Below are 23621 nucleotides of genomic sequence, written 5' to 3' on the forward strand. Positions count from 1 at the left end.
TGATAGTGATTTAAAATTATAATGAGTGATCAGATAATTATTTTTTAGGGTGATCTAAAGGTCATCTTAAAATATGAAAAACTTTGATTATCGAAATAAAATAATATGTAAAATTAATCATTATTAATATTGTTCATTCAATATGTGAATTAAAATCATATTTTATCTTAAAATTAAAATTATTTTACATTATAAATTATTTTATATTTTAAAACTAGTATTCATTATAATAAATTCAAAAATAATTTGTGTTTTTTAATATTTTATATATAATATAATCTTTTTGTTTTTCTTTTATTATGAATTTAATAAATAAATTTATTTTTTCATTCAAATATTTTTTATATAATTTATATTATAAAAATTAGTTTACCTATCAATAAATATTTTATTAATTTAATAATATAATTATATTTTATTGTAAAATAAATAAAATATAACTAGTATTTAATAAGTTATTATCTTTAATTAACATTAAAATCATTATCTTGCATAATTATTACGTTGTTATTTTTGTATTTTTAAATAAAATAATATTTTAATTTTTAATAATATTAAATATAATAATCTTTAATTACTAAAAATTAATAACTGTTAACCAAATAAAATAATTTTAAATTACGAGTGATAAAATTAACTTGTGATTATATTATCATAGTGATCTTATAAAAGATACCAAATACTAGCTTAAATAATTTTGCTAACTTACATATAGCTAATTACAAAATTATTAAGGTCTGACACTCTAGATTAGTATTATGTTACAGTGGAAAAAGTTTTTGAGTTAAAAATAAAGTATTTAAAATTATGATGATAAAAATATAATTTAAAATTTTTTAAGTATTTAATATTGATATAAAAAAAAATTGCTGTACTGAATTGAAATGTTTAAAAAAATATATGTGCAAAATAATAAAATTTAATAATACGAGGATAGTAAGGTTATTTTATCCAAAAAATTGTAGTTAAATGCAAAAGCATCTCTTTAAAAACTTTGTTATTTGGATTTACAAACCGTACTTCTAAAATGAAAAATCAAATTTTTTATTGTTAAATATTGAGGTTGAATCAAAAGCCATTCTCAAATGCAAAAGCCCTCTTCAACTTCAGTGCTAAATTAACCCTAAATTATTTAGCCTAGTTCATACATGAGAAGGCTCTGAATCCACTGTTAGCACAATTAACAAAATTATAATTAGATAGAATTTTGTAGCAAAAGATTAATAGTTTGTCTCAACAAAAAAAGTGAAAATACATTTAAGCAATAAGCTAAAGAGCAAAGCTTCAGATCATAAGCTCATGCGACTGACTCCACCGAGCTGAAGACGAACATAGTAGTAATATACTTTCCACAAAAGATTCTAATACTAGACTACATGCATTACCAGTGTAGCCAAACTGGATTTACTCATCGTTTCAGTCACAAATGAATTTCTTCGTTTGATGAGTCAAAGGACAAGCCAATTTCACATGCCACTGAGGCCCTAGGGTACTTCAATAAGTTTTTAAGAAGGTGACGCCGTTTCTTCAAACACAAGGAAATCCCAATCTTCATTTGCTTCAAGAACTTGGCATTCTTTAGAATATATCGCACGAGTTTCCAGTCACATTCATTGTTAAAAAACCCAGTCAATTTAAGTGTTTTCAAGTTCATCGAAACACACTTTGGAACGCTCACTGGCAGTGACTGACCACATTTACCACCTGTGTGGTACATGGGTATACTGTGAAACACATTGTCTTGAGATTATCTAAGCACTCAAGGAAGGCTACCAGGCCATGCCAATACTGACAGCTAGTTTTAATTTCCAAACGGACCAGATTATGAAACACAGGAAGTAACATAGCCATACGAAAACAAACTGACTGGATGGTGTGTTCTGATAAAGACAGAAACTTAACGCTACCATCTCTTTAAGGAACCTGAATACTCTGTATTCATGTTTGCACAGTACAAAAACCTCAATAGTTGCTTCAACCAAGTTGAGTAAATCTTCTACCAGAAAATCACAATAGTTTTCATCCTTCAATGCTATCCTTTCGAGCAGTGGGGCATTAATCAGTAGCTTGTACCCACGAATATCATACCATGTTTCAGAACGTCGTCAGTTAACAGTAATTCCCTTCGATGAAGGCACACTAATGTCCAGAACAAGTGCATTATCATTATAGACCCTCTCCACAGTCAAATCCTCAAGAATTGGACAACTAGAAAGTAGCCTGCTCAAACAGTCATCACTTGCATATCTTACTCGCTCTAGTCGAAGAATCCTGAGAATTGGGAAATGAACATTTGCTGGGGCATCCAAAACATGATCGTACAACTCGAGAGACACGAGTGTTTTGCAAGCAAAAACACTGCCAGGCAATCTGACGTGTTGACAACACAAGTTGAGCTTCAGCTCTTGAACATCACGCCTAATCGCAGCATTAATCCAAGTCTTTAAATACTCTTCATCAACTCTAATATTAGGTTTGCAAGCCACGCTAAACTGGCGAATAATTTGTGTTAATACTTTGTAGACAGATTTCACAAACCTTGAACTGTTACGGGCATCAGTGGAGCTGAATGAAAGAACGGGAACTTTAGTCCATAAATCTGCCCATCTCTTTGCCAAAATGCTGGTGGCAACGGATGTTTTGGTTGGAAGAAAGGACAGGATGTTATAAAGAACCGAGACTGGTAAGTTGCTGATGCGATCAATGTCTTTTTGACCCTCTTCTTCATTGGAAAGGCAAAGTCGCTTTGAGGGTGACTGATCTGAATTAGCCATGAATATTAAACTTGGAATGATTTTTTTTTTTTTAACACGAACAATTTTACAAACACTTGGCACCCAGTTTAATATCGCACTCAAGTCGTGAAAAATGAAAAGTAGGAAAAGTGAAAACGAAAACCCATAAACTGAAATTGACCAACTTTCCCTGCTCTGTGCAGTTTCATGGCACGCACCTCAAAACTCAAATTGTTGTAATCGAAGAGCTTGGGCTTGAGCGGGCTACAGCCGAAGAGTGAAGCCTCGCTGCTCGATTTGGGCCAATGACTGATGTATCTATTGTCATTAATTAAAATCTCATTGAATTAAATAAATTATTATGATTCAGATGCTGATTAATTATATATAAATTCGGCTTTATTTATTTGCAGACTTTTTCCGTTTCTACCTTTGCTACATAAATTTTAATAATTATTTTAATCATGTTATTAAAAAAATATTAATTTAATTAATAACTTTGATGACAAATTAGTTGGATTGGATGACGAATCCAATTTCGTTGTGAAAAGATATTGCACATGCAATTCACGACGAAACATTGGTTTAACTTTATATTTAACATATATTATACTTTTTCTGTTCTATAGATTCTGTTTAAGCTGACTTTTTTTGGTCATTTTTTTTCAAATTTAAATTTATTTTATTTTTAGTATATAATTGATTAAAATTTTAAAAATAATTTTCAAAAACATTGAATGAAAAAAGTTTTCAAATATAAATTAATTTAATAAAATATTAATAAATAAAAAGTAAAAATTTTCAACTAGAGAAAAACGATCCAAACATTATTTTTAGAGAAGATGAGTAACAAAAATGGACTGTACTCCAAATCAAATATTGTGGCAACTTGCATTTTATACTTTATATTACTTTTATTTACACAAGATAAAAAATTAAGACTCAATCATAATTTCAAAACTTCAATAATATTTTGTATATATATATATATATTGTAAATAAATTAAGAGAAATTATGTTATTAATGAAGTTTTTAGACTTCATCAACTAAATTAAAAAGATTATTCTACATATATATTTTGTATGCTAAAAATTCATCAAAAATTAATTTGATAAAAAATACACATATCTCAACTTTTTAACACCGTTTCTAAAATTTAAAAGTATAAAAACTTTTTATTAATGCTTATAAAGTTTGTGATATTTATGGTTTCAATTTCCAAAATGTTATATCTTTTGGTTGAGAAACCTATGCCTCAATGAAAAAAAAACCCCATTTTACTTGTTAGTTTTAGGACACGAAATTTATGCCGATAATTTTCATATGCATGTGTCACGTGTCGGAAGCTGAAGCTTAGCTACCATGTGATCTTGGGCGGAAAATTACCTTTCATATGCCTAAGTAAGCTTTTAACCAACTTTGTTTCATGCATTAATCGATTGTGCTGGAACTCAACCTCCTAAGAGTTTAGGAGAAAGCTAAGAAAAGAATGATTTAGGCAAGGATGAATTATGTACACTTGCTCTTGGAACACAATCTTTATGTGTTCATTTGTTGTCACCTCTCTATCTCTCTATGTATGTATCTATATATATCTATACAAATGAAAAAGACGCTATCCTATTTATACTTGAGCGCTTTTGGTACCTATGGCTTAAATGATTCCAAATGTACGGCTATTAAGGGCTTACTAGAGAGTTTTAGGGTGCCCAAGCCCCAACAGGAATAATTAAGGCCTTTTTAAAGACATGCTTGTTTTAGGCACCTTACCAAGTCTCTGGGTTTGGTCTAGGCACTTCTGCTGAGTGCCCGCACCTAACAGGTTTTAGAGTCTTCTCCATCTGGGCGCTACAATATCTCTGCTCAGTTGCGTATCTGGTTCTTCCAGAGGGTTTTATGCCCGCACGCTTAGTGTCATGGACTAAGCTTTCTCTCAACAAGCAATAGACCGTGCGGCACTTGAATGGGCGCTACCAACCAAGTCAGCCTTCAATAGATCAATATCTGAACAAATAATCATAAGCTATGGTTAGTCACAAGCATTCACAATAAGGCACAACATATCGAGATCAATCTCAAGAACACACATAAGAAGGCATATTCGCATCAAGAAAAAGAAAAACACATCGAGGTAACAATCGGGATGAGTTTTATTATAAACGAGACTCATACATCGGGACCTCCCACGGTCACTAGGGCCAGGGGGTAGCCCTTGGTGGGTGGCCTAAGCTCGCATAGCAACCGATGAGACAGCCCAACACTACACTGCCGGCTCATCCCCCCTAAAGAGCCTTAGAAATTTTAGAGCTATGCTACTAGTAACCATTACAATGTTTGAAATGGGGACACTTTTCCTAGCACAAGGGATCTACCCGACCATGGCCCTATACATGGGTGGCTCATGGCAACCTAAGTCTCGGTCATGACCTTATACAATTCTTCAATCTTCTTTTGAAATCTCTGGAGGTCGTGTTCTTTCTCCCAGCTGGTTTCTTCTAGTCCTAATCCCTTCCACTTCACTAAGTATTCCCAAACTAGTCTTTGAGATATCTTGGTTTCTCTGTCAGCTAAGATCTCTTCGACTCGACGCTCTGAGGGTGGCTTCATGGTGATGATGGCTTTGGTTGGCTCCCTTCAACTAGCATCTGTAGGATCTGCATGGAAAGGTTTCAGGTTGTTCACATGAAATATTGGGTGCACTTTCATCTACTTTGGTGGGTCAATTTTGTAAGAAGCATTCCCCACCTTAGAAAGGACCTTTACTGGACCTTCATATTTACGCACCAGTCTACGATCTCTCTTTCTCAGGAACCTGATTTGTTCAGGAACTAGTTGGACAAGAACCAAATCACCAGCTTGAAATTGTTGAGCTCTACGACCCTTATCTGCCCATTTCTTCATCCGCTTTGATGCTTTCTCCAGGTAGGCTTACGCAATCTCTGTGTTTTGTTTCCACTTTTTGCTGAGATTGAAGGCTCTCAGATTCTTTCCTCCATATTGTTCCAAAGAAGTGTGGGGTAGCCTTAGTAATTGTTCGATGATCACCTCAAATGGGCTTTTATTGATGGAAGAGCTTTTGTTGAAATTAAAGTAGAGTTGAGCTACGTCCAAATATAGAAGGCCAGTCTTTCTGATTAGCTTAAACAAAATGCCTCAAGTATTCCTCTAATAATCCGTTGAACCGTTTCATTTGACCATCGGTTTGGGGGTGATAGCTTGAGGAGATGTTGAGTTGAGACCCTAATATCTTGAAAAGTTCTCTTCAGAAGGACCCCGTAAATCTCGGATCTTGATCGCTGATAATGTTTTGAGGGAGGCCCCAGTATTTGACCACATGTTTGAATAATAGTCGAGCTGTGTCTTCTGCTGTGTAATACTTGTGAGCGAGAATGAATGTGGCATACTTAGAAAATCGATCAATTACCACCAAAATCGCTCCAAGGTCACCAACCTTGGGTAGGCTCGAAATGAAATCGAGGGAGATGCTTTCCCAAGGTCTGGTGGGTACTGGTAGTGGTTCAAGCATGCCTACAGGTTTCCTCCTTTCAACCTTGTCTTATTGGCAAATAAGGCAGGTCTTCGTATAGTCCATCACATCTTGTCGCATGTGAGGCCAATAGTATCCCTGTTTCAATAACGCCAAAGTGCGTTGCCAACCCGAGTGTCTCGCCCATGGTGTGTCATGATATTTTCTCATTAGCATCTGTCTCAGACTTTCTGCTCTTGGCACAAATACTCGAGGTCCCTTAGTTCATAGGACCCCATTTTCTTGTCAGAAGTACTTGGACTTCCCTTCTTCCACTAGCTTCAGGATGGCACAAGCTTGCGGGTCTTTCCCTAAGTGATCTCCAATCAACTTGTGAATGTCTGTAGTGGCTCTACTAGCCGTCATTAGGGTAATTCTTCTAAGGGCCGCTAGATCTACTCGCCTGCTCAATGCATCGGCCACTTGATTGGTCTTTCCAGTAGTGTGCTCAAAATAAAAGTTGAATTTCGCTAAAAATTTCTGCCATCTAGCTTGTTTTACCGTAAGCCTTAGTTGGGTGAGAAAATAGCTAACGGTCGTATTGTCTGTCTTCACGACAAAGTGTGAACCCAACAAGTAATGTCGCCAAGCCCTCAAGCAGTGAACCACCGCGAGTTTTTTTTCTTGGGCCGTATATTTCCTTTCAGCTTCACTTAGCTTCCTACTTTCAAATGCTATCGGGTGATGTTGTTGCAAAAGTACTCCTCCAATAGTAAAATCAGATGCATCTATCTGAACTTTGAAGGGCTTTTCAATATCAGGAAGAGCTAAGATGAGATCCTTCATAACAGCATCCTTCAATCCCTCGAAGGCCTCTTGGCATTCGCTCGTCCAACACCATTTACGCTCATTCTTCAATAGCTCCATGAGGGCTGTAATCTTGCGAGAGTACCCTTCCACAAACCTTCTATAGTAGTTGGCTAGTCCCAAAAATGAGCGGAGCTCACTAATATTCTTCGATGTTGTCCACTTCTTGATGGCCCTAACCTTTCCCATGTCCATTCGAATGTGGCCACGTTCGATAATGTGATCGAGAAAATAGATTTGGGTCTGAGCAAATGCACACTTCTTTCTTTTTACGTATAACTGGTGGTCATGTAATCTTTGAAGTACCTGGCACAGGTGCTCTTGATGCTCTTCCAAAGTGGAGCTATATACCACTATATCATCTAAATAGATGACTATAAATTTATCTAAGTAGTCATGGAACATCTGATTCATCAATGTATAAAATGTGGCAGGAGCATTGGTCAGTCCAAAAGGCATAACAAAAAATTCAAATGCACCATACCGTGTCACACAAGTGGTCTTTGGTTCATCTCCATCAGCGATTCGGACCTGATGGTAGCCAGATCTCAGGTCTAATTTGGAGAAGTACTTAGCCCGACTCAATTCATCAAACAAGTCTGCTATAAGAAGAATGGGATATTTCTTTCTTACGGTGACTTTGTTCAGGGCCCTGTAGTTAATACATAATCGTAAACTTTCATCGTGCTTCTTCTGAAATAGTACTGGCAATCCGAAAAGAGCTTTTGATGGTCTGATGAACCCGACTTGTAGCAACTCATCTAACTGCTTTTTTAGTTCGGCCAACTCTGACGGGGCCATGCGGTAGGGCGCTCTAGCAGGGGGTTTCGCTCTTGGGAGGAGCTCGATTTCATGGTCCACTACTCGTCGAGGGGGTAGAACTTTAGGCAACATCTCTGGCATCACCTCTTCGAATTCTTCCAATATTTTTTTCACACCATCAGGTATTGATTCTACTTTCGACCCTTCTTTGTAAATCAACACCGCCACAAAAGAGGGTTCCCCTATCTTTATCCCTTTCTTAAACTGTAAAGTTGAAATCAATTTTTTCCACTATTTGGTAGGATGTTGGCTGGCACCACATATGGGTGTTCTCCTAAGAACAACAAGTAGCTAGCGGCGGGGATAGGGATGACTTGAGCCAACATCATGAAGTTCAATGCAAGGACAACATCAAAGTCATCCATGGGGGAAACTGTAAAGTCTACCTTCTCCTCTCATGGCCCCAATCGGGTTGTCACACTTTTAAAGCTTCCATTGATTGTAAAGGCTGGCGAATTGATCGCCTTCATTCGTCCACAGTCTTTACTAATCTGAAAACCACACCTTTTTACTTTTTTTGGTGTGATGAAAGTGTCGGTTGCACCCGTATCCACCATGGTCTTGATGGCTTTCTTATTGATCGTCAAGTTCACATACATCAAGCCTTTACTCTGCTCTTTCTTTATAGTGTTCAATTAGATACGGAGGGCATTGAGGAACCTTATTGAACCCATCATGGCTGGCTCCTTTTCAGTTTCTTCAACGCTCTCTAACCCTTTTACGGACTCTTGAGATGAGGTCTTTAAGGCATTAAGGGCTCCCCTGTGCGGGCATTCAGTCATCCAATGCGGCCCCTTGTAAAGAAAGCAAGCTAGCGGTTGTCTAGGCTTGAAAATCCCTACGTTGCTTGTCTTGGACTGGGTGCTATCTCGACCAAAGGACCTCCTGTCTGATCCCTCACTGAAGGGTCAGTCCAACCTAGTCATCTTTCTCCCACTTCTAAAGTTAAAGCTACTGCCAGCTGATAGAGGATTTTTTTGTTTTAAGGAGCCATCATTGTAATCGTAAAGATGTTCAACTGCAGCTATGGCCGTGGCCACATCTTGCACTTTCTGCCTTTGTAGTTTTGTCCTTGCCCAAGGCTTGAGGCCCTTAAGAAAATAAAACATCTTGTCCTTTTCGGCCATGTCCCGAATATCCAATATCATAGTGAAAAAGCTCTTCACAAATTCTTGCACCGTTCCGGTTTGCACCAACTCTCGAAGTCTCCTTCGAGCCATATACTCTACATTCTCAGGGAAAAATTGGTTTTTCAATTCTCGCTTCAGATCCGTCCAAGTCTTAATCGGGCACTCGTCATCGACAAACTTGGAGTGCCACCACAGCTTGGCATCCCCTACGAGGTACATCGACGCCATTGTCACTTTGTCTTTCTCTGAATTTATGTGTACAGTTCGGAAGTATTGCTTCATGTCAAACAAGAAATTTTCAAGTTCCTTAACATCCCTTGCCCCCTCATAGCATCGAGGCTCCGGCACCTTGGGCCTTTGTCCCCTTTCCATCGAGCTTGAACCCGATCTGGCCATAGCCATTTGTAGAATGCTCACCTGTGCTCTGAGCTCCTCAAACTCCTTTTGAAGAATGTTCAAGGCATCTCTAGCCTCTTCGCTCACATTGTGGAGAGTATCGGACAACTCCCGCTGGGTTGTCTCGATCTCCCTCACTCAGTCTTTCGTCACCATATGAGTTTTCATTACGGCCACCGCGGCCTCAAGTTTCTCAATTCTCTATCGATGATCCGGTCCACCATTTGTGGCCATCTCATCCATTTTTCTAGCACTTCTCAACCGTGCTCTGATACCACGTGTCACGGACTAAGCTTTCTCTCAACAAGCAATAGACCGTGCGGCACTTGAATGGGTGCTCCCAACCAAGTCAACCTTCAATAGATCGATATCTGAACAAATAATCATAAGTTATGATTAGTCACAAGCATTCACAATAAGGCACAACATATCGAGATCAATCTCAAGCACACACATAAGAAGGCATATTCGCATCAAGAAAAAGAAAAATACATCGAAGCAACAATCGGGACATTCGATTGGGATGAGTTTTATTATAAATGGGACTCATACATCGGGACCTTCCATCGTCACCAGGGCCAGGGGCAGCCCTTGGTGGGTGGCCTAAACTCGCATAGTAACTTGTGAGACAGCCCAACACTACGCTGCCGGCTCACCCCCCTAAAGAGCCTTAAAAATTTTAGAGCTATACTACCAGTAACTATTACAATGTTTGAAATTGAAACACTTTTCCTAGCACAAGGGATCTACCCGACCATGATCCTATACATGAGTAGCTCATGGTAACCTAAATCTTAGTCATAACCCTATACAAGATTAGCTCATGACACTTAGCCTGGGACTAGGCTTATCTAAAGCCTTCCATGTCCAATGCTCACACCAATCTTCTGGGGCTTTTTAGAAACTTCTCTCGAAAGGTTCTTAGGCTCAGTAGACAATTCTCAAAGGAGCTCTTTTTCGTGGCAAGGTGCTTGAGCGAGGGTCTGACCTTCTCATGTCGGTGCTCGGGCCTTAATCTTGATGGTGCTCACGTGGGGTGTGTCAGATGCATGATTGAATTATGCACAACTTTAATGGTGGGGTAAGTTTATTATAACTTAATTAACTTAAATTTCCACTTTTGGGAACGTGAAACTTGCTTCTCTAGCGCTAGGAAAAATCTCAATGAAAACGAAACATATTCTGCTAATGTTGATAATGGATGAGATAATTTTTGTTAGTGATATTTTTCAAAATTATCAAATTCATAGACCTACAATTAGCAAAGTTCTCATTTTGCACTAGGGCTCAAGAGAGTTTTGTGAAAAAGGCAAATGAAAGCGGCATAAAGGCATAATAGAAAGAATATCCATGTATGAGACTAAAAGCAGCTGCTTGGCCTGATTTTCAATTTCCTGCTGTGGCCGTGTCGACCTACTAATTGTTTTTGGATTTTCTGTCTTTATGATTCATTCATGTATGAAAAACCAAAACAATGACTCAGGTAAGGTTCCTTTGGCTGCAAGGTGTGGCAACTGGCCCGGCCCCGACTGCATATTTTTCAGTGACCCACACGGAAAAAATGGCAAACACCAGCACATGGTGCCAAAAATTTCCATGCTGGTCATTTTTTTCTTTTCTTCCGGATATTTCAAAATGAAAACAAAAAGTTCATATCAGCCCTCCGATTTTCTTTGTTGGGTGATTTCGAAATTTATTAAAAAATATCTTCATGATCAAGACACGAGTAGGCAAAACAGCCGACTCTCAACCGTAAACAGAGCTTTAATATAATCTCTATGATAAACCCACATGATTTTCTCTTTCTTCTTTGATAAAGACAAGTTTGTCATTACATTTTTTAGTACACAGGACCGTACCTGCATAAGGCGGCGATCTTATCATAAATTTAAAAAAAAGGGTCCATGTGATAAGCAACTTGCTCAAAAGCCAGTGTCGATTGTCAGGTCGGGGCCATGTTTTATTTAATTTTTCTTCTTTTTTACTGTTTCATGAAGGCAACAGCTTCAGACATATCAAATCACGTCCAATTGTACAGCAAGACGGCGAAGACCAAAATATTTCGTTTGCATTGTTCACCTAAAGATTAGATTTACAAGTCAATTTTTGCACTTATCTTTCTCACTCTCTTCTGGATAGGAGTTCCTAATTTCTATGGTTTTGATTTTTCTTTCAAGAGAAGTTTAAGACCTATATAATTATATTAAATTCGTAGATTATTCAATATAAATTATTATTAATAACATCTGAGTTTTTCTTTTAGGTTCACATTCAAACTTCTTTCACATGTGTTGAGAAAATCGATGAAGATCAGATCTAATTTTGCCGTACAGAATGCTTCAATTGTATATTAACATCTCCATTACGTGGATTTCTTAAATTTAACGAAAAGGCCAAGCAGGAAGCATGTGCACGGAATCAGTACTGTCCCACTGGTTTTTATATGGTAATAAGTAGGCGAACTTATAAGAAACCCACTTACCTTAAAACACAAATCATATCAAAAGAGGAATTCGGGTACCTTATCATCAGTCATGTTCCCATCCCAAGTTTTAATTATCGCATCAATTTAATAATAATTTATAACCCTTATATTATTTGTATGACACGTGTGGTAAAATTTTTATAGTTGAGTTGATCTTTTTGAGGTATTGACCCAGTGGATATTGTTTGTTGTAAAGCTTCTTTCTTCGCCCTATTTATCTTCCGTGCTTTATTTGTTGTTTGTTGCTTGAATTAATTGTCTTTTTACCCCATTTTCCATTTTTACTTCTATGCAAGTGAGTAGTAGATGTATTTATCAAAAAAGAAAATAGTTTTAATCTAAAATATAATATAAATATGATATAAATATGATATGATTTAAATTTTTAATAATTATTATATTTAAATTTAACTAAATTTAAAAAATTATATTTTATATTTTCATATAAAATAAAATAAAAATACATAAATTTTAATATTTAACATAATATAAATATATAAATCGTTAAATTTAAAAATAATATACATATAAAGTAAAATATAAATATATAAATCATCAAATTTAAAAATAAAAATTTTAATTTTAATTTTCAAAATAAATTAAAATTAGTCGGAACATTCGTTATTATGAAATAATTGTTTTAATTTAACGTATATATGTTTCAAAATTTAAAAATAATCTTTTTTTTTTTCTCTTCTTTCCTCGTTTTCCTTTTCTACCGATTTGAATTCCTTAAGCCGATTTTGATCAATCACCAATCGGACCTAATCAGACAAGGTCGGATCTAGCGTTGATAGGTTAGAAAATGCTTGAAACCAGGCGAAATCGGCCTAAAGAGACTGAAATCCAATTCGAAACGTGCAACAGATTTTGACTTGTTTAGGCCGCTTTTAGACTATTAGTGCTGGATTCCACTCGTCTAGCCAAAATCCGGTGCGTGACTAGCTGAAATTGATAGTGAAAGGAGAATTGGAGAGATAAGGAAGGGGAGGAGAAAGAGAAAAAAAAAATAATAAAAGAAACAAAAGAAATAAAAAATTATAAAATTCTATTTTATTATTCATTTTTTAAAAAATGAAACACATTTTAAAATTTTTATTTTCTCAGACGAAAAAAAAAAAGAAAAGAAAGAAAAAATAATTTTTTATTATTATTTTATATTTTGAATATGAAAATGTATTTTATAAAAAAATCATTTTTAGTTTTCAAAAATATTGATTTCAATTTTTTTAAAAATATTTTTCCTATAACACTTAACATCTGCACGTATGTCTCATGACATGATAATATAACATTATTTATCATATGTCACGGTGTAATTATTTCAAAGTCACATCATCATCTTAAATTAACAATATTAATTTCAAACACATAAAATTATAATATAAATATCACGTTAAAAAAATTTATAAAATAAACTAAGCAAATATGACATCAACCCCACATAAAACAACGTAACAGAGAAATAGAACCAATGCAAGATCAAAAGCATACAAATCCATATAATGTATGGGAATCATATGTGATTATGTGAATCATAGTTATATCGTTACTTGAGAAGGAAATAAAATTAAGATGGAAACCCAGGCTTTATGGGCCGTTTATAAGATAAAACCGAAACAAACATGTAAATGCTTCCCCTGCTTGTACGTCTGACAGAAACGCAATCCAACCAACATCCACCCACACTCGCTTGGGTGCTAAATCACGCGATGTGCCTGCAATACTGCTGGCCCCACATGGATATTGCCATCAGCCGGTCTTTCCCTCTCTTTCAAGTTAGATATAGATATAGATGTGCCCATAGCTTCAACTTTAAGCGCTTTGCTTTTAATTTTTTTCAATTCATCAACTCAATAAAAACAAAAGCCCTTTTACACTTTTTGGCTTTTATAAATTAATTTTTGTTAAATTCTACTAATAGAGAAAACCAACAAATTTGATCAAAACCAGTATATGTCACCTTCTTGATTAATATACTTTGATTAAAACGTATTATTGTTAACCAATACAAAAGAGGGAATTCATAAATTTCTCTTTGGCTCAAGAATTTCTCTATTCTTGATCTATAAAGACAAAATGTTTAAAACATAAAATAAATGTTTTTTAATACCCATATTTGATACGCTATTAGCATGAAAGTTTGGCATTCAAATATATGGATTAATTGATGTGGATAGTAATTTTTTTTTTTTTAGCATATAATAATTGAGAAAGTTATGTTCATATTAAATAGCTCTTAAGCATCGAAACTTTTTGTCATCCTTGGTTGAATTTTGGATGTGATTGAATCAAATAAAAAATTGTCCCCACCTCAAAAGATATCACCGACCACCAACAGCATGCCAAAGCCCAAAAGTCAATAACTACTGCGTTAAGAAATAAGAATTCCAAATATCATTCGGTAAAGTCATCGAACCTAAAGAATCGCACACCAAGAACTGTACCCATTGCAAGTTCCGTCGATATGAAAAAAAAAAAAAAATCAACACCACCATCACCGCCCCGTAGAGTTTCCGTTCAAGTAAAACAGATTCTAAACCGTTCGTGTCAACGTCGTGGCTACACTTTTCAACAGAAGTATATACGGTGATAATTTAAAATATGATATATCTTACATTAAATAAAAATTCTATTTATGTATAATTTCAAATAGATTATTTATATTATATAAGTAAGTAAATTAAATGTTAAATAAGGCAAATTATTTTGAGTTTGTTAAGAATTTTTTTAGTGGATCAAATAATAAATTTGAAAGTTAAAAATTGAGCATTTAAACACTTTTAAATAAACATATTTGAATAAAAAATATAATTATCTAAATAAATATGTTTAAAAAAATAACTATTTAATTAAAATTATTTAAATAAAAAATAGAACTATAAAAATTATCATAATTTTTTAAATAAAAATTTTATAACTCTTCAATTATTATAAATTGATTTCTTTTACTTAATCAATTTTACCTCTTCTAATTGAGAAATTTTAAATTTTTATTATATCTATAAACATAACTATTTTTAAAATAATACTTTTCACGTTTAAAAATTATATTTCTTCTTTCTTATTATTTCTATTTTCTCGATATTTTCTAACATCATACTCGCACTCTAAAGTTTAAATACCTAAAGTCAGCCCCAAGTTCGAAGACGTCAAATTCCATCCCAAACCGCCATTCAAAATCCTCTCATCAGTCATCAGCCTTTCGGGTTTTCTTGGTTTTGCTCTGTTTAGACAGGTTAGAGGTTAATGGGGTTTCGAGAAACTTACACGTTCAGTGCCTGGAAATGGTTAGGCTTTGTTTCTGCCGTATGGGTCCAGGCCATTTCAGGCAATAACTATACATTTTCAAACTACTCCGATGCTCTCAAGACGCTTATGAGCCTTACCCAACTTGAGCTTAACAATTTGTCTGTGGCTAAAGATGTTGGTAAGGCTTTTGGTCTTTTGGCTGGCCTTGCCTCTGATCGTTTGCCCACGCCGGTTATTATCCTTATTGGTTCCATTGAAGGATTGATTGGTTATGGTGCTCAGTGGCTTGTCGTCAGTCAGAAAATTCAACCCCTTCCTTACTGGCAGGTATATACTAAATACCAGTAATTGATACCTCAAATCCTCAATTCGACCCCGTTCAATGTATCTTGCTTTGAGTTGTTCTTTCAGTAATGAAAGGAATCATGAAATGGAATACTTCAAAAGAAAAAAAAAAACTTTTCCTGTAATAGTATGAAAGTATTCGTGATAAAAAAAAAGTGGTGGGGCTACTAAAATTTTCCATGTTTAGGTTAGATTGTTTATTGATTATCAGATAGTTTGAATGGTAGTTTAAGTTTCTAAAATTCCTAATTGCCATAGAAATTCACTGTTAATAAATTTCTAGAATTCTAAAGATTCCCTGTCTTCTCCGTTGAAATCTAATTCCCAAGAAAATGAGTCTTTTTCATTGTTCAAAATCTCTACAATTTCAACAAAAATTCTGAGTTTTTCAATTTTGCTACTTACAGATGTGCATATTCTTGTGCATGGGAGGCAACAGCACAACATGGATGAACACAGCAGTGTTAGTAACATGCATCCGCAACTTCCGCCGCAACCGTGGCCCGGTCTCTGGCATCTTAAAAGGCTACGTTGGTCTCAGCACCGCCATCTTCACCGACCTCTGCTCTGCCCTCTTCTCCGATGACCCTGCCACATTCCTCATCATGCTCGCCGTTATTCCCTTTGCTGTTTGCCTCACTGCCATCTTTTTCCTCCGTGAAATCCCCCAATCCGCCTCCATCGCTACAGAAAATGAAGAAACTCGCTATTTCGCAATATTTAACATAGTTGCCGTTGTAGTCGCTGTTTATCTTTTAGTTTACGATTTCATCGGTTCGACCAATCAAGTTTTTTCGCTCGTTTTTGCTGTTATACTTCTTATTTTGTTAGCTAGTCCGTTGGCGGTTCCGGTTTATTCTTTTGTAAAGAGTTGGCGCTTGGTCGGGTTCGAGCCTGACATGGAGCGACAGGAACCATTGCTGAAAGAGGAAACTAAGGCGACGGATGTTGAGAAAACGGAGGCTGTTGCCGAGGAGACGGAAATAGTGGCTGCTGCGGCTGTGGCTGTTGCTTCGGTGGAGGAAGAGGTGGCGACGGTGGAAAAGAATAGGCCTGAGATAGGAGAGGACCACACGATATTTGAGGCGATGAGGACATGGGACTTTTGGCTTTTGTTTGTGTCGTTTTTGTGTGGGGTCGGAACAGGTTTAGCGGTGATGAATAACATGGCGCAGATTGGCTTGGCCCTTGGCCACGCCGACGTTTCTATATTTGTGTCACTGACCAGTATTTGGGGCTTTTTTGGACGGATCTTTTCTGGTTCAGTTTCTGAGTATTTTATCAAGTAAGTTTCAATGTTTCATTCCTTGCCCGTATCTCAAATTTGCATGATTATGACATTTTTGTAGCATCTTTTAGTTGGATTCCTATCTTTAATTTATTCATTTATTTATGCCCATAGAAGAGACTATGTCCAAGTCGTTCTGTTGTTAGTAATATCCAACTTGATATATCCTAGATACATTTCCAAATTCTTTGATTTGTTGAGTTCATAAGATGAAGGGAGAAAGTTTCTCTTTGTTCATCGTCTTTGAATTTATCAAAGGAATTTTCTATTTTAAAATCTTGTCAACCTTTTTGGATGGAATATTGGAGTTTGTAAATCCAAGTATGAATTAGTATAGAAAAACAAAAAATGTTACAATCATGCTTTTAACAAATAAGGTAGGTTTCTTTCTTTTTTCTTTTGAAAGGGGATATTATTTTGAGTTTCAAAGGTTACAGGATACATAAATCTACTGTAGATTCTGGTTTCTTTCTCATTAAGAAATCTGTTTTAGATCTTCACATGGGTTTGTTTTCAACATAAAATTTACACGAAATCCTATTTCTCTTTCTTGTACTTTACATCGCTTAATCAATTTCTAGCTTTCGGAAGATAAAAAAAAAAGTTGTTGTACAGTCAATTAATGGGGACAGGTAGAGATGTTGTTACTTAAATGGAGATGTTACAGATAGGTGTCATAAGCACAAAGCTTATTCCTTTGCTGTTTTGCTTGAATGCTTTTGAAGAAGGGGACCATTAAATCCATAAAAAATCTCTCTTTTTAAAGTTTTTTAATGCATATCACATTCACCATATTAATGCTTTGATGCGGACAATTTAAGCGTAAACGTCAATTGATGAATTTTCTTTAATTGGCTGTCTTATTGATTAATTACAACAATTTTCTTGGTCAATGTGTTTGTTGTGTGTAGTTATTTTGTTCTTATCTCTTGGTCCCATCTTTAGTGCTTAGGTTTGAATCTAAATTTTAATTTCTTCTCAAGGAAGACTGCCAAAAGGTTATCCACAAATTTTGTGAATCTTGTTTTTGAAATGATTGAAACTAGTAGGGTTGGTTACAGCGTAGGTGAATTGATGCGGCAAGTGGACAATGTAGATGATGGAAGAGAGAGATAACCTAGTTAACACTATGCTGGTAACGGGTTTCATGTGATGAACTCGCAGCATAGCTCTTGACAGGCATCTTAAGTCGTTGCCGTCTTTCATGCTTGGCCGTTTTGGATACCGTTATAGGATAATTGAGTGATTGCATTGAGTCTTCATGTCACGGATATGATGCATGCCTGTAACGCACAACAGTTGTGATATTTGTCATCCTCTGATCATTTTTCTGTGCTTATCTCTTTTAATAATTAATTAGTTCAGCTTACATAGTTGTAAGAGAGATGACTTTCTTTCATAAGAACCGTACTCCATGTGCATTGATTTGCTATATTTAATTGAATGAGTTTTTCAACTAACATGGGCTATGAACTTTGAACTACCTGCAGGAAGGCTGGAACACCTAGGCCTCTTTGGAATGCGGCATCTCAGATCCTGATGGCAGTTGGGTTCCTTCTCATGGCATTAGCAATGCCTGGTTGCCTTTACATTGGTTCAATTGTTGTTGGAATCTGCTATGGCGTCCGTCTAGCAGTGACAGTCCCTACTGCCTCGGAACTATTTGGTCTTAAATATTATGGTTTGCTCTATAACATTTTAATCCTCAACCTTCCCATCGGTTCTTTCCTCTTTTCTGGCCTGCTTGCTGGCTACCTATATGATACACAGGCTACACCAACACCAGGAGGTGGGAATACCTGTGTGGGAGCCCATTGTTATCGTCTTGTGTTTATCATAATGGCTGTAGCCTCGGTTGTTGGATTTGCTTTGGACGTTGTGCTGGCAATTAGATCCAAGAACGTTTATACCAAGATATTCACCAGTCGGAAATCGAAGAAATCATCGACGGCATCTAATGGCCAACGATAGAAAATTCTGCAGCAAAGGGAAGGCTGGAATGGTAGGATTGATGAGCTTTTGCTCAGAGATATCCTTGGTACACAGCATTGGCTGGTTCCTCATTTTATAAGGCGATCAATGATTCTAGAAATCCATTAGTAGGCTCTCTGGTCTGAAATAATTTCTATATCTGTATTAATAGTCTGAATGGATTATTGTTATTATTTTTTTGTTTTTAAAGAAAATGTTTCAAGTTTTAAGTTCTCAGAATTTTGTTTAATTTCCATATCTGTATTTTGGTTTGAAAAAGAAGGAATCGCAGAAACCTTTGTTGTGTTTTAGGTCCTTGTGGATCACATGACCCAAGTTTGTCTTCTGGATTGAGCTGGGCAGATTAAAGCCGATGGACTACAAAATTGCTGTTAATTTATTAAAGGCCAAGCCTGCTTGTGGAAGATTTTTGAGGCCCTGATTGATTCACGCCCATAGAAAACTCAATGGGTTTTTTCTTTGTTACTTGTACTGTTCACGGGCCTTTGCCACCTCTCCCAAACATGAACGCCGAAAAAATCAATCTATGGAAAAGAACATATACTGCCTAGTCGAAATCCATTTAACACAATCTTTGCCCCACTCCCTTTCCTGCTTTCGCAAAAAACTTTAGATGTCATTGCAAAAAAAAAAACTTGCTTTTTTTTTTATCACACTGTTGGTAGCTTGAAGGACATGCTACAACTGAGGATCTAAGAATTGCAGTTCTTCAAGGCCTACTACCCATTTCATGGAGCAGCAGAAAAACTAAATATTGCCACACAGCCACGACGCAGAACAGACGGCCTACATTCGTCCGGTTGGTAAAATAGAAAACTGTCAACAATCTACATACCCACTTCAATTGTCATTTCCCTTTTGGGATGCTCCGGGTTTGAGATCTGAGGGTTCTCCATCTCATCTCAAAACCAAAATTGTTTTACGTTTTTATGTATTTGTCATCTTGTTTTACCCTTCAGGTTCCATATAGGGAGAGGGCATTTAATTTTCATTGACTTTGAGCATGTGAATGCATGATCCCAATATCACGCACGCGTGCAAGTTCAAGCCATGAAGCCTCCCAGAATCACTTGTCTGACAATGGAGGACTAGACTTAAAAACAACGCAGGGTGCATTTATCACTCCCCACCTTGAAAAGGTCACTGTCCACACCTATTTCCAAGTCACTTTCGTTCAATTACCAATCTTCAATTGGTCCAGAAATTGTGTTTTCCATAATCAAACAAAAAATTAAGGCATCTACTAAAACTAAACGGCAACCAAATCTTAGATAAAAACACTTAACTTAGACTCATCATTTAGCTTCTAGCAACAATCCAAATCTCCATTAAAGCAAGAGCGACTAAAGATTAAGCAAAGGTCAATAAAGCTAAATGACAGAATAAACTTCCCACCGGACACATTATATAACGTTGAGTCTAAGCCTGTATAACCACAAATGGAGCAGCAAAGGCAAGTTAGTAATCAACAAAGGAATGAACTGATTGTTGTTTTAAGTTCACATCACATGAACCCTTTTTTAGTAAGTAAAACGTGTGAGCAGGGCATGGGTGTTCACAGGCCTGCTACTGTTTCCTTGTGATACCCACCACAAGCCTTAAGTACACTCCCTCTTCTTTCTCCCTCTTTTGAAATCTTTATTCTTCTGTAGATTGCCTTGAAGAGAATAACTTTTCTATATAGTAGATAATCTAAACTGCAGCATTTTGTTCAATAGTTATGCTTTTTCAGTAGCAGTATGTTTTACGCACTCCAATGCAGAAACATGAAACATTCTCTTATTTTTGGTGGCTTCTTGGCTTTCTTCTTTCTTCTTAGCGGTTCCTTGGCTGCTTCATATGGTTCTTTCTGCCTTTCTCTCAGTGGTTCCGTATGACTATTCAATTCTAATGGGATTTTCAGAGAACTTAATTTGGTGGTTTTTTTATTGCTGCAGGTGGGCCTTTATATGATTTTACTGCTTACACAGAGGTAAATTTTGAATATGGTTAAATTATTTGTTCAAAGAGACTATTATCCAGTGCTGAATATTGTTAAATAGGCTGTCTCAAGTTATTTGATTTACTTTTCAAACAATGTCAATGGCCCTTCTTCATGTTATTGGTTTGCAGTGTAAAGCACAGCCAGAGGAGCCACTGTACCAAGGAGGGATTCTGAAAGATGAGCCTCCGGTTATGAGACCGAGCATTATTGGCGAGGCTGCAACTGGTTTTTACACGCCAGCTTTTGTATTGAAGAATCTCACGCAGGGCAACATTTACTGTTTCTCCAGTTAGGTTCTCCAGTTCTTCTCTTTCACTTTCTGTTTCTTTGTTATGCTATGGTCTCAATGCCCAATGTATTTATTAGTGTGACTGATTGGTATATCACATTATCAACCGTGCCCCAAAAGGTGGCGTTGTTTAAGGTTTGGATTTTTGGAACATGACAGCCGACAAGTCATTTAACATTAAACTAATCAAAGCAATGTACCGTCCATACTTGAAAAGTAATCTTGATACAATGCTCTGACCTCGGCTAAGGACCATCCCTATTGTAGAGGCAATTCAATTTTTGTCGTTGACAAAAAATTCAAAACTTCTTATAAATTGTATTGTACCGTGAAACATTTATCGGAGAAATAAAATCAATTATATCATGCATTGGCTTATTATCTTGGTGTTTAACAGCTTGGGTCAGAATACAAGGTGCAAATTCAGATCTCATTAGGGCAAGCCTGAAGACAGAAAACAAAACATACGATTGTATAGGGACTGTTTTGGCTAAGAATGGATGCTGGTCATTTCTGAAGGGTGGATTCATTCTAGATTCACCTTCAAACTTCTCTTTACTACTATTCCAGGTGAATATATGTTCATGATACCGTGTTGCATAAAGTATTATTTTTCTATTTAGGCTTTTAGAAGTGAAATAATTGAGCATCAGCTCATGAAAAGAATTCCAGAAATGCTTTGGTTGATTTTTCTTCTAAGACCTTTTTCTTGTGTTGTGGATACGCAGAACTCAGACGATACGGATATCAATATAGCAATTGCTAGTGCCTCATTACAGCCATTTACTGATCAGGAATGGAGGATCAACCAGCAATACATAATTAACACTGTAATTACTGTCCACACCCTTCTCTTGGTTCATAATTCGATTCTTAATATTCTTAAGGTCCTCTTTCCAGTTGATTGCGAGATTGAACTTTGCGAAACGTTTGGGCAGCAATGGAAATATCCAATCATAAAAAAATGTCAAGACAACTGCAAATCTTTCAAAAAGGCTTAGATAAAAGCAGACTTACTATTTGAATTATTGCTTTTATAACGATGTTAAGAGGAACTGTCTTAACTTTATCCAGCAAAGGAAGCGTGCTGTAACAATACATGTTTCAGACCAACAAGGAAACAGATTGCAAGGAGCAGAAATAACATTAGATCAAGTCTCAAAGGATTTTCCATTTGGTTCTGCAATAGCAAGCACCATTCTGGGAAATATGGCCTATCAAGTATGTTCAGCTTGTAAACCTTCTCAGTATAGATTAATAATTAGAACTTGATTATTGGTATAAGTCTAAAGGGGTAAACATCTGTTTTGCCGTTGTACTACAATGCTAGAAAATTGATCTTGTTTTCATTTCATCTCACAGAATTGGTTTGTTGAGCGATTTAATGCAGCAGTGTTTGAAAATGAACTTAAATGGTATGCAACAGAACCTGATCAAGGAGAGACCAACTACACCGTACCAGACCAAATGTTGGAGTTTGTTCGAGCTCACCAAATAATAGCCAGAGGCCACAACATATTCTGGGAAAACCCCAAATACACCCCTGCATGGGTTCGGAACCTTACAGGTCCCGACCTTCAAGCAGCAGTCAACTCCAGGATACAAAGCTTAATGAGCAAATACAAAGAAGAATTCATACACTGGGATGTTAGCAATGAGATGCTTCATTTTGAATTTTATGAGCAACGACTTGGACCAAATGCAACCTTGCATTTCTACGAGACTGCACACCAAGCAGACCCCTTAGCCACTTTGTTCATGAACGAATTTAATGTAGTGGAAACCTGCAGTGATGTGAAATCAACGGTTGACAGCTACATTGAAAGGATAAGAGATCTTAAACAGGGTGGCATGTACATGGATGGAATTGGCTTGGAAAGTCATTTTACAATACCAAATCCTCCTCTAATGAGAGCTGTGCTAGACAAATTGGCTACGCTTGGACTCCCCATATGGCTTACAGAGGTAGATATTAATAGTTCGGTTGGTAAAGAATTACAGGTGATCATATAGAATTCTCATTGATGTTATCAATATTTTAGCCATTACTTAAAGGGCATAATATTAATTTTATGCTTTGTGTTTCCTTAACAGGCCATTTACCTAGAACAGGTATTAAGAGAAGGCTTTTCACATCCTTCAGTGAATGGGATAATGCTTTGGACAGCTCTCCATCCTAAAGGGTGTTATGAAATGTGCCTAACTGATGAAAATTTTAACAATCTCCCAGCTGGTAATGTGGTTGACAATCTATTGAAAGAATGGCAAACCGGGGAGATTAAGGGGCTGACAGATGAGCATGGTTCATACAGCTTCTATGGATTCCTGGGTGAATACGAAGTAAATGTCTGCTATGGAAGCAGAACAGCAAATTCTACTTTCTCACTTTGCCGCAGTGATGAAACTAAACACTTTAGCATTCAATTGTAAGACAATGATTCTAGTCTCTCTGTATATGGGCAAATTAAATTAGATTTTGACAGTATTCAGTATATAAACACATATTTTTCTTGAATAATTTAAACTAGTCAATTGATTAAACACGACTACAAAAATTTGCGACGTTAAG

The 23621-nt window shown here is 36.2% G+C and overlaps 3 protein-coding genes across 5 annotated transcripts; 2 read left to right on the plus strand and 1 right to left on the minus strand.

The window, feature by feature from the left end:
* Nucleotides 1–1119: 1119 nt before the first annotated feature.
* Nucleotides 1120–3044, minus strand: LOC111308008 (F-box/FBD/LRR-repeat protein At1g16930-like). The gene has a single exon (XM_089745430.1). It carries the CDS (start codon nucleotides 2772–2774, stop codon nucleotides 2106–2108), a length of 669 nt encoding a protein of 222 aa, XP_089601556.1. The 5' UTR covers nucleotides 2775–3044; the 3' UTR covers nucleotides 1120–2105.
* A 12006-nt stretch (nucleotides 3045–15050) lies between these two features.
* LOC111308759 (protein NUCLEAR FUSION DEFECTIVE 4-like) lies at nucleotides 15051–19073 on the plus strand. Its single transcript, XM_022907335.2, has 3 exons — nucleotides 15051–15481; nucleotides 15907–16784; nucleotides 18278–19073. The coding sequence occupies exons 1-3, from the start codon at nucleotides 15152–15154 to the stop codon at nucleotides 18756–18758; spliced, it is 1689 nt and encodes a 562-aa protein (XP_022763070.1). The 5' UTR covers nucleotides 15051–15151; the 3' UTR covers nucleotides 18759–19073.
* Nucleotides 19074–20265: 1192 nt separating this feature from the next.
* Nucleotides 20266–23607, plus strand: LOC111308227 (endo-1,4-beta-xylanase 5-like). Of its 3 annotated transcripts, none has more exons than XM_089745457.1 (8): nucleotides 20266–20381; nucleotides 20717–20751; nucleotides 20892–21051; nucleotides 21450–21622; nucleotides 21781–21882; nucleotides 22127–22273; nucleotides 22415–23053; nucleotides 23147–23607. In XM_089745457.1, exons 3-8 carry the CDS (start codon nucleotides 20955–20957, stop codon nucleotides 23480–23482), a joined length of 1494 nt encoding a protein of 497 aa, XP_089601583.1. In that variant the 5' UTR covers nucleotides 20266–20381; nucleotides 20717–20751; nucleotides 20892–20954; the 3' UTR covers nucleotides 23483–23607. The 3 variants fall into 3 exon arrangements, with proteins under 3 accessions (XP_089601583.1, XP_022762275.2, XP_089601582.1); XM_022906540.2 differs by having other exon boundaries at nucleotides 20305–20621; XM_089745456.1 differs by having other exon boundaries at nucleotides 20305–20621; nucleotides 22415–23017.
* The last annotated feature ends 14 nt before the right edge of the window (nucleotides 23608–23621 follow it).

This window comes from Durio zibethinus, chromosome 2 (assembly GCF_047325235.1).
Source record: "Durio zibethinus cultivar Kanyao isolate XHJ-2024 chromosome 2, ASM4732523v1, whole genome shotgun sequence".
Taxonomy (NCBI): domain Eukaryota; kingdom Viridiplantae; phylum Streptophyta; class Magnoliopsida; order Malvales; family Malvaceae; genus Durio; species Durio zibethinus.

What these genes read in the sequence shown, in the direction of transcription:
- LOC111308008 (XM_089745430.1), bottom strand. Translation starts at nt 2,774, where the DNA reads ATGGCTAATTCAGATCAGTCACCCTCAAAGCGACTTTGCCTTTCCAAT.
- LOC111308227 (XM_022906540.2), top strand. Translation starts at nt 20,519, where the DNA reads ATGTTTTACGCACTCCAATGCAGAAACATGAAACATTCTCTTATTTTT. An exon ending in AGCAATACATAATTAACACT is followed by an intron (nt 21,883 to 22,126) that starts GTAATTACTGTC and finishes AACTTTATCCAG; the next exon opens with CAAAGGAAGCGTGCTGTAAC. An exon ending in TGGGAAATATGGCCTATCAA is followed by an intron (nt 22,274 to 22,414) that starts GTATGTTCAGCT and finishes TTCATCTCACAG; the next exon opens with AATTGGTTTGTTGAGCGATT.
- LOC111308759 (XM_022907335.2), top strand. Translation starts at nt 15,152, where the DNA reads ATGGGGTTTCGAGAAACTTACACGTTCAGTGCCTGGAAATGGTTAGGC. An exon ending in AACCCCTTCCTTACTGGCAG is followed by an intron (nt 15,482 to 15,906) that starts GTATATACTAAA and finishes TGCTACTTACAG; the next exon opens with ATGTGCATATTCTTGTGCAT. An exon ending in GTTTCTGAGTATTTTATCAA is followed by an intron (nt 16,785 to 18,277) that starts GTAAGTTTCAAT and finishes AACTACCTGCAG; the next exon opens with GAAGGCTGGAACACCTAGGC.